This window comes from Dipteris shenzhenensis, chromosome 29 (genome assembly GCF_047967505.1).
Source record: "Dipteris shenzhenensis isolate YYH24624 ecotype China chromosome 29, Dip_SZ_1.0, whole genome shotgun sequence".
In the NCBI taxonomy this organism is placed as follows: Eukaryota; Viridiplantae; Streptophyta; class Polypodiopsida; order Gleicheniales; family Dipteridaceae; genus Dipteris; species Dipteris shenzhenensis.
In genome coordinates, this window is record NC_141624.1 from 45220142 (window position 1) to 45237652 (window position 17511).

General features: G+C 44.3%; 1 protein-coding gene across 4 annotated transcripts in view; it reads right to left on the reverse strand.

Annotated features, from left to right (window-relative positions):
- Positions 1-1897: 1897 nt before the first annotated feature.
- Positions 1898-17511, reverse strand: part of LOC147882915 (Ran-binding protein in the microtubule-organising centre protein) — a 108836-nt gene continuing 93222 nt past the window's right edge. For 3 of the 4 annotated variants that reach the window (XM_087400366.1, XM_087400368.1, XM_087400369.1), the window contains 5 exons: positions 7605-8339; positions 7325-7471; positions 7038-7235; positions 2426-2755; positions 1898-2327 (listed from right to left, as the gene is read on the reverse strand). In XM_087400366.1, coding sequence (XP_087256492.1) covers positions 2235-2327; positions 2426-2755; positions 7038-7235; positions 7325-7471; positions 7605-8339 — 1503 coding nt within the window. In that variant the 3' untranslated portion in view covers positions 1898-2234. The remainder of the gene's footprint in view (positions 2328-2425; positions 2756-7037; positions 7236-7324; positions 7472-7604; positions 8340-17511) is intronic. The other variant, XM_087400367.1, reaches the window with a different exon arrangement.

Genomic DNA, 17511 nt, shown 5'->3' on the forward strand with positions numbered 1-17511 from the left:
CCAGATGTAAGAAAGAATGTATCCTTTATGTAGCTTGGAATATTTGGGCTCTCAATTACAAAAATGTGCCAAGGTTTTGGGACCAATCTGTGTCTGTCTCAGTACAAGGGCACTCTAGCTCCCAATCTGCTAGTTGTATATTTGATGAATTGTTAATGTAATAGTGTTGATTGGTTACTTGTTAGCTCTATTTCCCTTTAATTTGTTCTTCTGTATGCATGTCATGGCGCTAGATGGACAACAAGGACTCCTTGGACAACAGCTCCTTCCAATTTGGTGTCTTTATGCCTTTCTCGCTGCAGTGAGCCGGTGAGTGTACAAGTGAGCACTTGAGGCATTTGCAAGAGATTGTGTGACCAAGTCTTGGCTGCTAGAAACAATCTCAAGCTGAGGGTAAGCCTTTTGGAAGTGAAATGAATCCTCTTTTGCTATGCTTGAAGGAAGACAATTCCAATAGTAAGATTATGCTCTAGAATTGCCCCAAGAGATAGTGTACTTACAGGCAATGGTTGCCAGGCACACATTTGGTACAACCTGGTTGTTGAGAAGGCCATGCTTGGGATGGAGAGTACCCCAGGAACCCCGAGAGGGATGGTACAAGTGTGACTGCCATAGAGTTGGTTGTGTTGTGATGCCAATTCTCTTATGGAAAACAAGTTGAAGTATCAAGATATTTGTTGCCCATAAGGTGAGACTATAGGCAGTGGCAATCCTGGACATTTGAGAAAGCTTATGTATGCTTTCTTTCTCTGCTTTGGGCAAATGGATGGCTAATCGGGCACTGGTAACAGCGATGGAAAACTCTGTGGCCAAGTGTGGTTACTGGTGACAATTCGCAGATGTGTGCAAGCTTCTTGGATTAGGGATGAAGACCTACTGCCAAGTGTGGTGAGTAAGCCTGTTGGAACTGAAATGGATTCTCTTTTGCTCTCGTTGAAGGACACTTCTAGTAGTGATTATGCTATGGTTTTCCCCAAGAGAGAGTATTCTTACAAGCAGTGGTTGCTAGGCAGATGGCACACATTTGGTACAACCTGGTCGCTGAGTAGGCAAGGGTCGGGAATCCATGCTTGGGATGGAGCGTATCTTAGGAACCCCGGGAGGAGATGGTTGAGGTTGACTGCCATAGCGTTGGATGCACTGTGATGCTAGTTCTCTTATGGGAAACAAGTTGAAGTATCAGGATATTTGCTGTGCATTGGGCGAGAGACTATAGGTAGTAGCAGTCCTGTACAGTTGAGAAAGCTTTCTTCCTATACTTTGGGCAGATGGATTTGGGCACTAGTGACAGCTATGGAGAACTGTGTCGCCAAGTGTGGTTACTAGAGACAGTTCCGAGCTGAGTGCAAGCTTCCTGGATTAAATGAAGACCTACTGCCAGGAGTGGTGGGAGCAGTGAACAGTAAAGGCTATGCAAGGTATGTGGAATGCCCCGGATGTAAGATAGATTGTATCCTTTATGTAGCCTGGAATTCTGGGGCTCTCACTTAATTAAAGAAATACCGAAAGGGGCGCCAAGGTTTTGGGGCCAATATGTGTCTTTGTCTCGATACAGGGGCACTCTAGCTCCCAGTCTGAATTGTTAATGTAACAGTGTTGGCTGGTTACTTGAGAACCCTTTTAATTTTTTGATAACCGCCTCCCACTGCTTATGAGCCCCGCGACACTGCCCTCCCCCCCCCCTCCTCCCCACCTTTTTTCTATTCTTGAGTCTCTAAAGCTCATCTGAATTTGAAGGTGTATGAGCAACTTGGAAACATGCATAGCATTAAGACAGAAAACAGGTTGCCCAATCCACAGTCTATGTAACATTTAAACTACAACCATCCTATATTCTTATTAACATACCTCAACAAAAAGATACAGTACACAACAGTATCATTAATCCAAGCCTCTGGGTTCTGCTCAAGCAGTGTCTACTTTCCAAAATCCGTTTAATAGTCAGTCTATGGAAAATTGTACTAAGAAAAACTATACACAGATTAGGAGCTCTGTCTTACCCTAGGGCCTACATGAACAGAGTATCTATGATGGAGGATGTGTTGGTACATCCATATAAAGTTACCAGTAGCCCTCATCCAAGTGGCTACTTCACTAACTCTCAGGAATGTGAACCCTATACTTTTCTAGTGTCCATGATTGAACAATCTAGAAATTGTCTGCTTAATATTAGAAATTTGTTCTCTCTAATAGGACATTACAAAGTATACACACAACTTTGAAACTCGTCGATATTATGACAAAATATGTTCAAACACGTTTTCTACATTTCCATCATACTGTGCGAGAAGCTGTATTGCATCTCCCCTTGGCAGAGCCATCCATTCCTGAAAGAAAAATTCATGCTTAGAGTCAGGACCTACGAAGAGTGTCACATGTTCAATGGGAATCAAGCATGCTGCAGAAATGAACTTCAGAAACTTACCATAACCGTCAAAATTGAACCATCATCAAAGAGAGCTCCATGTCTTGATGAGTCTGGTTGTTGGGACAAGCTTCCATCACTGGGCGTGGCCCCATTTTTTGGAGCAGTCAGTTGAGAGCATGCAGCAGCATTTGCTTCTAGCTGTGTGCCTTGGCATGAATTTCCTAGACCAGTAGACTCTATTTCCTTCAAGTCATTTATCTTCAGAATTTCTGCAAATGAGTCAGAACACATCTGAAGCTTGAACCATTCAGTGTGTGTGTAGAGGGTTGCCCGCATTATTTTCATCAATGATGGCTCAGTAATCCCAAGGCTTGCACCCAAAGCAACCTGCATGAACAAATCCACTTGAGATTACATGCCTTTCACTATACACTTCCAATCTCAAGAAAACTATACAACATGCCCATTGGTGCTTTCTAAAGCCTGCATCCTCTTTGTTTTATTTTCTTGAAAAAACAGACCATCTACTCAACACTATTGCAACTGCAAAAGATAAAAATGAAGATCCATGAGAATGAAAACTTCAGGAAAAAACTCAGTAACAATATGGTGGATAGCCTGGTACACCGGGAATCGCACTCACCTGGAAGCTTTTGCAGGAATCAGAACCGGCAAGCTTTTACCCCGGAAAAGGATTAGCTAGGAGGCCCGCGTGTCATACCTACGAGCCATCTGCAGAATGATGGATATTCTGCATTGAGTCTCTGCTGGGAGGGCAAAGCCCTAGTTTGACTGAACGGAAGCTTTGTGCCTCGCCTCCATCTGCAGTCATGCCTACTACGTCCCCAATGCATGAAAACCAAGTCTAACGAAAGGTTGGCCTATGCCAGAATTTGAGACCCAAGTTAGCACAGGATGGAGTCCGGACACATCCGATATGGCATATTCCTTTGTTATGGACAGTTAGGACAAATAAGGTAGCTAGGACAGACAAAAATTTCCCCACCTAGGATTGACTTGGCAATGTCCCTTTGGATAGGACTCCGCCAACCACCTGGCCCAGATGCACCAACCTATTGCCATGTAGCACAAGCAGTCATGCATGGTGACACATGGGCATTCAAAGGAGGAGCTGCCAATTTAGGCTGGGGATACCTAGAGCCATAAATACAGGCCAGAGAATATACCTACATGAATCCAAGAACATTCCCAAACTCATCCTCTAAAAACTCAACATAGTGCAGTTTCAATCTCCCCATAGTCACTCCTAAGATTGAAAACCATAAACTCCATCACACATAGCAATGACTAGCTACTATGAAATCCCCACTGACGTCATCAACATCCAAGAGTGGGTATAGACCATAGTATAAAAATATGCTCTCACACATACAAATCCACACACCCACACATACTTGTTTATACAAAGTCTTCGTACTAAGTTTCTGCCGGCACTCCGGAGGTGAAGGGAAAACTCAGCCATGACGAAGGCTAGCACTAAAGGAGAAGGCTAATCAAAAAGTAGTCCAAAATCTCTTCATTCAAGCTACAACTGCTTGTGAAGTCTAAACATTTTCATTTTAGTCTCTCCCAAACGAGCAACTAAATCTAGCTGATAGGGCAATGTACCATTTAAGATAGAAAAATTATCGCAATACCAACCAAGAACATTCCCAAACTCATCCTCTAAAAACACAACATAGTGCAGTTTCAATCTCACGATAGTCACTCATAAGATTGAAAACCATAAACTCCATCACGCATCGCAGGAACTAGCTACTATGACATCCCCACTGACATCATCAATGCCCAACACTAGGCACTAGATGTAGACCATAGTATAAAAATATGCTCTCATACATACAAATCCACACACCCACAAATACTTGAGCATCCATTTATACAAAGTCTTTGTACTGAGTCTCTGTCGGCACTCTAGAGGTGAAGGGCAGACTCAGCCATGACGAAGGCTAGCACTAAAGGAGAAGGCTAATCAAAAAGTAGCCCAAAATCTCTTCATTCAAGCTACAACTGCTTGTGAAGTCTAAACATTTTTAATTTAGTCTCTCCCAAACAAGCAACTAGATAGGTCAACGCACCATTTAAGATAGAAAGAATTATCACAATACCAGCAGGCCGCAACTTGGACGAAAACTTCAAAAGAAGAAATTTGCATGTCCTTAATATGGCCGAAGCATATACCTAGATGAATCCAAGAACATTCCCGAACTCCTCCTCTAAAAACACAACATAGTGCAGTTTCAATCTCACGATAGTCACTCATAAGATTGAAAACCATAAACTCCATCACGCATAGCACGGACTAGCTACTATGACATCCCCCCTGACGTCATCAGCGCCCAACAGTGGTGTAGACCATAGTATAAAACTATTCTCTCACACATACAAATCCACACACCCACACATACTTGAGCATCCATTAGATTTAAAACTGTGCAAAACTAGCTAAAAACACCGAAAAAGACTTGACAGAAAGCCTATAATGGCTAATGCTAGAATAGATTATATACTCCAGATTAGAAAGCTCAATGAAGCCTATAATGGCCAATGCTAGAAATTAGAATAGAGGCCAGATTACAAAGCTGAATTAAGCCTTTAAATTTTAGATTTCAGTTGAGTAGATACTAGATAGGTCACAAAAAATCAGATTTCAGATTACAATTTACAAGCTCAAGCCTTAAACTTTATCATATTTCCGTTTTCACAACCATGGAGTCTGGACAGAAATCAAGTTCTCAGTTTCACTCTTGTAGATAGTCTGCTAGTCTATAGATTAGAAACTAGATTACAGAAGACTTTGTATAAGGCAGGGCATAAAAATTATATTTTTTAGACCAAAAAATACAATCTGAAACTACACCTATTTTATTGAAACGTTTCAAAATGTTTCACATTTCCACGTTCTGAAACGTTTCATTGAACTATGATTCAAACTGAGAATCCATATGCAAATTATTCGGAAAAAGTACTTGGAAACCTTGAGGGTATCCATGGCTTCTGAGGGGCTGCACAAGCAACAAGCTAGGATATAAATTCCTAGTCTAGAAGTGGAGTTCCTAGTTCAGCTTTGAGCTAAAACAGGGCTCAACTCGAATGATTGTTCATTAATTGGTATTCAAAGTATGATATGAGTACAAGGTAACAACAGGGCCCCCATTTATAGGTATAGACCTGCGTAACAGGGGCCCATTTTACCACTATGCTTATGGAATGGCTGCCCTACGATGCCACGTGGCAACATTAAGCCATCCTACTAAAAGTACTATTACTTACAAAGCCATTTGAAGGCTACAAATTAACTAAGTAAATTTGACCTTTGTTACAATTTCAATATCGACTTAAGGGATTCTCAACTTCTACATCTCATAATACCTAGAGGATAATTGGGTGGGTACTATAGTTATACATATATTGTACTGGTGAACTGCAGCAGACAGTTTTGTGTGCAGACTGCACACATTTCGGAGCGGTTTGCTCACATGTCAAGGTCCTACCCATTGAGCAACCCAGTTTATGAGGAGAGGTATGATTCAAAGAATCATTAGATGGATATTGATTTATTGCATCTTTTAATTTGATCTTCTACGAGGACATAAATCTTTTGTAAGGCAAAGAGAATGTTAAGTCCCTAGCAAAATTGACTGAGGCTTGACCATGATTGAAAAATACACGGCTAAAGCTAGGATCTAGTTAGATCTAGGTTTATGGACAATCTAACCCAAGATTTGGTTGAGACTAGGCTAAAAAAGTGGCCAAGGGTTAGGGCACAATACAGATGAGGAATAATATAAGGTTGAGACTAGAGCTACAATGGACGAGGTATAGACCCCATGGACTAGGAAAAGCAAGGCTAATCTAGGAGAAGCAAGGTTATTTAAGGCATAACACCCAAAACGGGAATTGAATATTGACGTAGTGCAGTTAGGCTTATAAATACAACCTAGGGGCTCATGGGTGTCCTAGGGCATGAAGTCCAATTGACATAGGACCTGTAGGCCTTCGAGTAGCCAAGATCTAGCGGGGTCATCCTTCGGGCTGAGGGCATGTGATGTGGGATGCAAGTTCTTACAATCACACGGTAGCTCGTGATGGTGGGGGTCATTCAACGGTTATTAGTTTGTAATGGCTGCTTACTTAGGGTTAGTACTCGAAGGCAATGGCCTTTACAGCTATTATGCATAAGCGCATGGTGAAGTCCCTCACAAGATTGGCCATCTAGGCTAACCAGATTGCACAGCAAGCTACATTTGGCTGTTGGCCACTACTTTTCCGTTTGGACACTTGAAGTAATTTTTAAAGCAGTTCCAGTATTGCAGGTCGCTAGCCAGGAGCCTTTATGCCCACCTACTATGCCTTGGTAGGCTGTGAAAAAGGGAACTTACCATCCACTCTCCTTTGTGGAACCACTATCATAGCCTTCTGGAGCTTTTGCAGTCCAGTCCTCAAAATTTTGTTCAAAACAGTTGGATGCTATAAGCTGTCTTTCTTGTGTGAGTTCATATGGTCCATTGAGGTACCTGTCATGTGGTCAAGGCGTACCTCACCGTACAGATTTGTGGCCTCAACACTTTCCTTACAAAAATTCAGGGTGTAAACATGTATCTAAAATAACAGTATCATAGACAGGGTAAAAAAACTTCTCACTGACCTGAAGAGCTGTAGCCAGTAAGGATGGAGAAGTTGGCTTCACCGGCGCCTCCCCTTGAGGCCGGGCTAAAGCTAACACAGTCTCCTTTAATGGTTTCAGTAGATCACGATATTTTGCTGCAAGAGGGCCCATGTCAGAGCGTGCTACACCAAGAGCTTCAGCATAATTACCAGTTTCCACCAGCTTCAAGAACTCCGCCTGCAAGAACACAAGGAAAATACAAAATGTGAGCGAGAAACCATCCACCAAAAATTTCCCTGACCAAAAAAAAAGGTTCAAATACACACCTGCTTCAATTGGAAAAGCAAATGTGGATTATGTTCAAAAAATTGAGGATTCAGCTGCTTCACTTCATGAATGACTTCATCAATCATCCCTTCACATGCCAAATCACGTATCTCAAGTGCTATTCCATACTTCTCAATTTCATGATGCTGAAGTTAAACAAAACATGGCATTGTTAGCTGCACACCTAAAAGCCCAAAAAACGCAAACAAAGTAAATAGTCAAAAGAAGCCTGATAGCAACCTGAATCAAACTTATTACTTCTTTAAGCAAAGGAATTACCTTCTCTTCTTCAATAAAAATCTTGATGTCATGGGTTTCCCTACTTTGATCACTGAAAGTTGAGGTAAATCGCCCACCCTCCAAATGCAAAAGTTGCTCATTTCCAGTCTGTGCAAGTGCAGGTCTTCCTTTCCATCTCTTTCGAGAAGCGCTCGAGCGTACCTTTTGTCGGACTGTTTTATGCTTCTGCTTTACAAAAACTGAACCATCACTAAGCAGAGGTCCACTCGTGCTGCATAGGCTCTCACTTGCAGCAGAAATGTTAGCACCTGTATCTTCACCAGCTGCACTTTGTCCTGAGAAAGTGTCTAGATGCTCCTCCATCGTTGCTTCCTCTGCATCTGTAGCATCGCCAGCTGCTCTATGTTCTGACAAAGTATGTAACTGTTCCCCAGTGATTGCCTCCTGTCCACATGCTTTGACATTATCGGACTCCCATTTAGATTCTGCTATAGAAGAACGACATTCAAATGTAATGTTGGCCAACTTAGGTGTATTGACAGCTGCATCCTCAGAAGAAGTGTCCATTGGAGTATTAAATTTCCTGACTTGCTGATTTCCATCCCTTGCTGAGCTACCGATTTCATCACTAAGATCTGGCACAATGAGGGTGCTTTGAGAATTTGTACAGGAGCTTGAACTTGAAACGCAATCAATCAGACCTCGATAAACACAGTACTCACGTACAAGCTCATCCAAGATTCCTGTCTCCATCTTAATTCGGCTTAGCTCATTCTGTTGATACCAAAATACAAACCACCATCAGGTACCTAGCACAAAAATGTAGCCACTTTCAACATAGGCTTGGATCCTCCCAAGTTACTGTGAGTAAAAAGAAATCACCTACAAAACTGTATTCCTGGAGTATAATCAACCAGGTTTAACTCTTCAGTGTCATAAATTTAGTTCTATGTAGTACCATAAGTTACACGGTAGCTTGGACTACAGCATTGGAAGTTGAAAGGTAGACCATAAGGAGTTATATGTTATATGTATACCTTTGTTAGACTGGAATATATCCAATCGTACAAATTTAGATTTTTGTTGTTAGCTAAATTTCATAAAAGCTATTAAAACAAGTGCAGAAAAAAAGCATACATACAGATAAATGACACATCTGTGGATTCTCAAAACCAAAATTAAACTTGTTGTTCTAAAGCAAGTCAGATAATATTTTAAAAAGTCGGCTGAACATCTCAGGAAGCATACTTATGAAAATGGTTTTGGATGACGAAAGATAAGCTCAAACATAATCAAAGAAATGGATATTGTAAATCTAGAAGTGTTACACCAATTATAGTATGGTGTGACATTACCCCTAAAGGGGGTTTGCCTTAGGTTAGGAAACTAGGCAGTAAAGACACTGGCTTTATAGAGGGCTGAGTGCCTAGAGGTTGGTTAGTGCCTACTTTTTTTTTTCCAAAGAAAGTAACCTTCTATTAATGCTTGAAAAACTTCCTACAAAACAGCAGCCCCGAAGGTGCTCAGTATGAAAAAAACCAAAAAGGCTGAAAGAAAACCAGCCTATTCCAGAGAAACCCAGCTTACAGCCTAGGGGATCTTTGGTACAGGGGCTAACAGCCAGGTGGGGAGGGGGGGCTATACAACCAGTGAATCCCTCGCGGAGTGAATATGTAGCAAACTCCTGCAAGCCAATCCTTGCAAAAACGTGCGCGTCTCACGACAGTTGCCCTAGAGCCTTGGGGCCCCACGCTCCTAGGTGGAGTGTAGGGTGTAAATGATATCCTGCCAAATGACGACCAAGGTAGCCGAGCGTGGAACCGGATGCTCACCCATCACCAGACTACAATGAGCAACCCAAATGTTCCACACCGTGACACTGGCTACTACCTCCCACGCGCTATCCTCCGGAGGGGAATGACGATCCGGGCTAGTAGGAGAAACCGCCTCGTGGAGCTCTATCCTCTAAATGCTCTGCCCCTGTATCCGGTAGGCTAGAGAGACCTCATCAATCTGGAACGCATGACCTCCCTCAGTCAACTAGGCCACCATCCCCCAAGTGTAGTCCCTCTGAAGGCTCTGCATGTGGGTAATAATCCTGAGGGCTCCCATCCAAATCCTCACTGCGCTATGGGAGCTCCAAAGGCAGTGAAGGATCAACTCCACAACTCCAGCAGAGTAGCAATGACACTGCCCCTCCACCCACATCTGCTCTGACCATGGGCCTATGAGCAAGCCTCCGTGGGCAGCCAACCAGAAGAAGTAGGAGATCTTCCTTGGTCGCAGACTAGACCAAAGGCAAGTCCAAAACCTAGAACAGACCTCCTGGGGCACCCTCTGGGCCACCCAATGCCTCTCCCTCGAAGGGGTTCACGTTGAATTGTCCATCTGGAGCCTCCTGCCAACCCGGGTGATATAAGAAAAGAAGGGCACCTCGTCCACCCGCTCTGTCAGGCCAACCCTAGAAGGCCAAAACCACTCTCCCGGATCCCACTGGACCTCCCTCAAGGGCCTACCTTCCCAAAGCCAAAGGCGCCATCTGGAAGCGTCCTGCTTTAGATGCTGGGGGGATGAATGTGCTACTCCTTCCCCAACCGGCCCACAACTCTGATCATCTGCCAATGAATCCCATCCGGACTCCCATCCATCTCTAGGTCTCTCTCAGTGAGTGCCCGAAGCAAGCCTCCAAGTCCTACGCGGAAGAAACCGGCGGGCTGATTGTTGCCTCGTTGGATCATCATCCTCAAGGGAACCCCAATCCAAGAAAACTGACCCAACCAACTACTGTCCATCCACAAGTGGAGTCCCTCCACCAAGACTCGGGGATGGCGAGGTCAATCTCACTCATCCGTTGCCTTGCCCCGCAGTATCCAACGGAAGCCAAAGGCACTCCCCCCCTCATGAATATCATGTGTCTCCTCAGAGCCTATAAAGAAACCGATGGATTTTGTCCATTTGATCCGTGCACCCGAGGCCTCGCAATAGATAGCCATGGCTCCCCTGACTCTCTCCAAGCTCGCTGTAGTGCCCTCTACATACAAGGTTGTGTCATCTACAAACTCCAAGCAGGTTAGTGCCTACTTAGGATGTATAGACTCTGTCTGTGATGCATCTTACTTTGTTGCCTTGTGTGTTCTAGACTAGGTCCGTTCAATCATTGTAGAGAAATCATCAGTGCCATTCTGTCCTTGATTTGCTATGGTCCGCTGTCATCTTGTGAGTCCTAAAGATTTTTTAAAAAGTTTGCTTATGGTCCATCGTGTGACTATTTATTGGTGCATTGATTTGTTTTATGTGCTCACAGCAAAACCATGAAGCGACTCAAGCAAGACATTGGATTCCTGTTGTGCTGAGGACAGCGCAGCCCGCACGACCGACAGTTATTCGTTGTGTCACTAATTCCAAAGTAGAAGCGCATGTCCCTCACCCCTCTAGAAAAGAGTAGTTGCAATAGGGTCTATTCACGGAGTTGCAAGGTTCTACCTGCACCTGTGTTTTCTAAGAGGAGAAAGGTACAAAATCCAAGGAAAGGGCCATGATACCAATGTTGTAGAGAAGGGGAAAGGGACAGATTTGGAGAAGGCGAGAGAATAGCAGAAGGAAGGAAGGAGAAGAGAGGAGAGGAGGAAAGAGAGAGGAAGAGAGAGAAGGATGAGGGCATAGAGAGATAGAGATAGGGAGGAGAGAGAGTGTGTGAGCATAGGCGGCAAGAAGCAAGAAGGAGGGACAGTAGATAGGATTAGATGCCACATCAAAAAGGTGCCCAAGTACATGAGAAGATGGTACTTATATAGTACCCCCTTAGCTATTTAGACCCCTCTATCTAGCAAACACCCTCAAATACTAATTATCCTAACCCCCACTAACTTGACCCACTTTTGGCCTTCATTACAAACCATCCCCGCTCAATATAATTTTGTCCTTAAAATTGCAAGTGATGGTTGAACTCCAAAACTTCCTGCTGTAGAGTAAACATGTTCCAACATGCAGGCCACCTGGGTCAAAAGGGAAAGTCCAATAGTTCCCTTCCATAGATGTCATGGCACCTCCTGGGTCATGTAGGCGTTGATCCCACTTAGCATGCCCATCATCAATAAGCTCCACAATCATATAGCCATTGCTCGTCTCCATGAAGTCTACTTTGCATTCCTCTTTATGCCTTGCTGTCGCTTTCTACCTACATTGGGAGCATTCATTGCTTTTCCATATATCCACTGCATCTCTGGCTCTGTTATGTTGCCCAAATGCAACAAACTAACCATCATCTTCATTATAGATGCTATATTCAGGCTCAAACAGTTCCAAAAGTTCTTGTGCTTCCTCACCATTCCAGGGATCTTCAATCCTCACATGTAAGGCCTTCAACCCCGGGCTGGACCGCTGTAATTTCCTTCTAACCATGACACCCATAAGGTCTTTGAAATCAGCACGTGTGTAGGGCTTCCAAGATGAAATCCTCATCTTCAACCAAGCCTGGACATGATGCATGCTATCATAAAGAATCTTGCCATCATTATCCATTGGATAAAATCTGAGATCTCCTTCCAAAGCTGAGAACCATTCTCCCTGCTTATTAAGATCATGGGTTCCTCCTTTGAATCTATGGTTTGCCAAAATATCATTTGAGTTTGTACCACACACTTGTCCAACCAAGCTACTGCCATAATGCAAGAAAGACAAGTTATCCCCAACTTCAAATGGTACACCCACATAGGCATGGTGCTGTTTTGACAAGGCATCATCAATGTCCCACTTGGCCTGCAAACTCATGTACATATTGTGCATGTGGCGTCCTTCCACATAAATCTGTCCAGGCTGCGTTCGAGGCTGTCCAGACTCTATGTAAAGCCTACTATCTGATTGAGATCAAGGCCAACTCCTCTCACAGGCATCGTGCTGAAATAGAGCCGAGAAATAAGTGCTGGAGGGATATGCTTCCCCAAAAGCATCCACATGAGGTTGGGATACGCCAAATGGCGGTAGTGAATACTGGTCTCTATCCCCTGCATGTAACTCAAGGATATCACCCCTTGGAAGAGTCACTGGTGGTGGAAGTCTCTAGCAGAAATTCCTATGGGCAAGATCATAGTGGACTGCTTACTAATAGGCTTTCGACAGATGGAAGGACCTGGCTGGTTGTGTAATGAGTACTCTTCCCTTTGCCCAAAATGCACCTTGTGTGGGGTTTACAATGAAATTTCCATGCGTTAGTGTGTCTTGGTGCTCTGCTGACAAGGATGCAGCATTATCGTGCCATACGAGATCACCACCCTCAGGAAGAGGCCCTTTGTTCTTCATGATCCTCAACTTCTGTTGTGACAAGTTTTCCTCATCCCCAACTATAGACTTACCTTGGTCTCCTGCAATAGCACTTCCATGTGCTTTCCCATCAAGTTGCACATCTGCATTACGTTGCTGTTGTGCACTAATGTACTCCTGGGGACAGTAAGTATTTAGACCAATGTGGTTGTGCAAGGGCTGATTGTCATCAATTAATATTATAATACCCATTTGCAAAACAGTCATAACAGCCATCTTCCTTTTGCTGTGCATTATCTGCATAACTTTGGCTGTCAGTTTCAGGTTGTACCACGTAGATGCCGCTTTTGTCATTGGCAGTGATCATGAATATTTAAGAATCAGCTGTAGGGCTCTGCCATCTGGCATTATCCCTGCAATCCACATGCTTGGCCAGGTTTCCATCCCCACCATTAAGTTCAGTCCTAGATGAATGCATCTCTGTTGTGTGCTTCATATACATGTCATGGTTGTAAGACACGTTAAGACACGACACGTTAGACACGCTTCAGACACGAGTGTCTAAAGTGTCTTAAAGATAAGACATGTAACACACGCCATTGCGGTTATAATAATAAATATTTAATTAATATATGTATAAGTATACAAATGTGCAACTTGCTAGCATAGCTAGCTGCTAGATTCTAGAAGTACAATAAGCTACACTTAAATAATGCAAGAAGAAACAATGCACTTGTACAATGTAGTTAAGAGTCAAGGCTCATCACTCAAGACTTAAAAGTTAAAGTTAAGACTCACGACTGAAGAGCTCACAAGTTTTGAGTACTTAAAGGTTTAAACTGACAATTGAATCTTGTCACATGTGACATGAATGAAAACTGCATCTCGATACATATAATTGAAAGGAAGCTTTCGACTCTGAAGACTCAAATCTCTGAAGATTCATCCTAATCTAAATCTATGAGGTCACTGCCACTGCTAGATCCAAAGTCACCATCAATGATAGCATGGCTAAGTCAAACTCAATGTGTGTTGCTACTCCCCACCCACCAAAAAAAAATAAAATGCAAGAGTGTCTTCAGGTAAGACACGTGTCTTAAGTGTCTTAAGTGTCTTATCATAAGACACGAGTGTCTTAACAACCATTACATGTCATATAAGTTGAAGAGCTCAAATTTCGATTGCCCTTTGAAAACTATCCCCTCAAATTTTGCAAGTGCCAATACATGACAACAATATTTTTGATGTGCTGTACACAGCATGAGGACATCCTTCCAAAGTTTTTCCTCTGCATTTATAGCACTCCTGTGTGATGCTGTTGTTCCCCTTATGGCTGCTAAGTGTAGGACGTAGAACTCCCACGTATACTCACCTAGTGAGCAGCTCTTCTCTCGATGCCATGTGTCAATCCACTCCCACTCTCCGGGGTCTCACTGCAAATACCTGATGGGAACTCCCCCATAGAGCCAAAGCCTCCAAGACCCGGTGGAGAGTAGCCAGGGGTCTGGATCTAGGAACCACTCTGAATCTAATCCCTGCACCAAAAGACCTACAACCCTGATAGGCTGAAAAGCAGACTCAAGCAAGATGTCCTCTGTGGACCTGAGCAATCTGCCACCATCCTAGACACTAAAAACCAAAGCATCCTCATGTGCATCTCAAAAGGCCAAAACCTGAAGCGGAACACCGCCTCTCGTAAAAGTACCTGCCCAAGTGGAGGAAGTGAGTGGCATATCATCTGTGTCTACCCAAACCTCTGGAAGGGCTACCTCAATCTGCAAGATCCTCCCTGCACTCCCTCTGAGATGTCCTGTCAACCTTGATTTAGTCTCCTCTGGAAGCCTACGGAAAGCTTTCCAAGACCCCATAGATGATGCAGGACCCCTCTCCCACCTGGACTACTGCATGTAGAGTGAGGCACCAGTGGTCTGCCATGATCATCTAAAATATTGTCATTCCACATGATGGGTTGCCTATCAATCTCTTTTCGAGAGGAAGGAGGAATCCTCCAAAGAGTGCTTCTGAAACTGACCCAAGCTTTCAGAATGGCAACCATGAGAGGGGACGAAGGTGATCTGAGGTGTGCTGTGGTGAAGATCCACCTAACACTGCTCATCCAGTCTCCTCCTGAAGAAGGTGTGCACCTCTGTATGCTGCTGATAAGAAAGTCCTTCCACGGTTCCTGCCCTAGCATAAGTCCCCGCACCACCATCTTGCAAAGTAAAGCTCTGCACTGTAAATCTGGATCAATAATATTGAGACCCCCTTCCTGTGTAGGGAGGATGAGGGTCTCCCAAGCCATCCTGGCTAAGGCATCTGCTGTGCCATCAAGCCCACTCCAAAGAAAGTTTCTGATCTCTTCTGAGCTGAATGATGCAGTCCCTAGAACGGCACCAGCATGAACAAACAAACCAGGCCGTGGCCAAGAGGACCTGGTTGACCACCACAACTCTAGAGGCAAGATCCAGCTTGGCTGAGCTCCAAAAAAGAAGCTTCCTTCTGATGCTCTCCAAAACGGGAGCAAACTGCTGCGTGGTAGAAATATCCAAGCCGACTTGGCAGCCCAAATACCTGATAGGCTCACCCCTCTAGACCCAAGTAAATCCTATGTCAAGCCCCCAAACTGGAGTGTCCTCATCACTGATCCAAAAGCCATTGGATTTATGCCAATTTATCTGCGCCCCTGCCGCCAAGCAAAATAAATCCAATGCTGTCCTGAAAGAAGTGAGCGTCTGTGGAGTGGCATCCAAGTAAACTGATGTGTCATCTGCCAACTCACTGTCAAGTAGCTCCTCTTCCCTTCTGATGGGAAGTCTCAGCCGAAAGATGTCAGCTTGAGATCTAACATAGATACTCGTAGCTTCGGCCACGAACAAAAAAAGGAAAGGAGCAAGGGGGCATCCCTGACAGACTGATCTCGAAATCTGAAATCTCTCACCCCTTACCCCACCAATAAGTACCTGGCTGTGGGCTGATCTGTACAAAGAGGAAACACCTCTGATCCAAGCATCAGTAAAGCCAAAGCGTAGAAGGGTGCCCTCCAAAAAACCCCAATCTACTCTGTCATAAGCTTTCTCAAAATCCATAAGTAGAATGGCAAGATTCTAGCCACTCTGCATGGCCCACTCTGAAGCTTCCCAGAAAGAGAAAATGTTATCAAAAATGCTTCTACCATGCACAAATCCCGTCTGAGTGTCATGAATAAGATCAGGGAGAAGGGGCTGCAATCAGAGGCTGATAGCCTTGGCCAGAATCTTGTAACAAGTTCCCAGAAGTGTGATAGGCCTCCGCTGGGACACTAAATTTCTGCAACCTCCTTTTGGGATAAGGTGGATGAGACCCTCTGTAAGCGACCCAGGCATCTCGCCAGAGTCCCAAATGGCCTGCAGGGCTGAAGTAATATAGTCTCCAATCATATCCCAAAATGCAATGAAAAAAGACGGGGTGAGGCCATCCGAACCTAGGCACTTACCCTTGTGAAGGGCTGAAAGTGCAGTCCCGAACTCTGTGTTGGTGAAAGGTGCATCAAGTAGAACATGCATACCCGGATTCACCAACACAGGGATGCTCTGCCAAATAGCCTGTCTAGCATCCTCTCTATCATGTGTCTCAGGATCAGCAGTAAGAAGGGTGGCATAGAAATTTGAAGCTATGCGTAAGACATCATCAGGCTCTGTCTGTAAAACCCCATGTGAGTTAATAAGCTGGGATACACTCTCTCTACTATGTCTAGGGCCAAGAGTAGAGAAAAAGTGTTTATTGACTCTACCACCCATCTGAATCCAGAAGGACTCCCGTGCATGAAAGGCATACTCTGCTCTCTGATCAAGCAATAACTGCTGATGAGCCCTTGCCGCAGCAAGGCGCTCCTGAATCCAAGCATCTGAAGGCCGTTTCTGCTCTTCCCTCTGCAAAGCTGCCAACTGCTGGCGAACACCAATCTAACGTCTGAGAATATCTCGTCTCCTGGTACAAGCAACTGAGCAGTAGAAGTCGCTAATACCAGAAAGGGCAGCGGCTACATGTGATGGATATGGCTGCCCACCCTGGACATGGGAAACCCATATCTGCAGGGCTGCCTCTGTAAGGTCCTCCTCTGTGTAAAAGGCATCTGGAATCCTGATGCTGGCAAACCGGCCTCTCAAGTGAGGCTCTGAGATAGCCAGCACAACAGGAAAGTGGTCTGAAGTGGAAACCCCAGCAGCAATGCATACCGATCCACCTCTGTCTAGTGCCCAGTCATCTACATAGAATCTGTCAATGCGTGCATGAATAGGCATCTGCTGCCTCCTGTTCGACCAAGAGAGTAGGAGGGATTGGGGCTGAATAAGAAAGGCATCATCCCACCAAGTATCTCTGCCACAGAAGTGAAAAAGGAAGGCATCCCAAGCTGCTCTCTCCAAAGAGTGAAATGACAAACTTCTATGAAAGAAGACATGGATAGTTTGTACAAAAACAACACTTGGGATTTATTCGACCTTCCACGCCTTCTCTACCCCCTTTTTTGTCTGACGGTAACTCGACCATGTTAAAGTCACCTCGAATCACCCATGAATCCACAATGGGGGCCCACGAGAGCAAAGTCTTTCACATAAGGACACGTTCCCCTCTAATGTTGGAGGCATACAGGTTAAGGAAACCAACCTTATACCCTCCAATCAAAAAAATAATCCACTGAGCTCTAGAG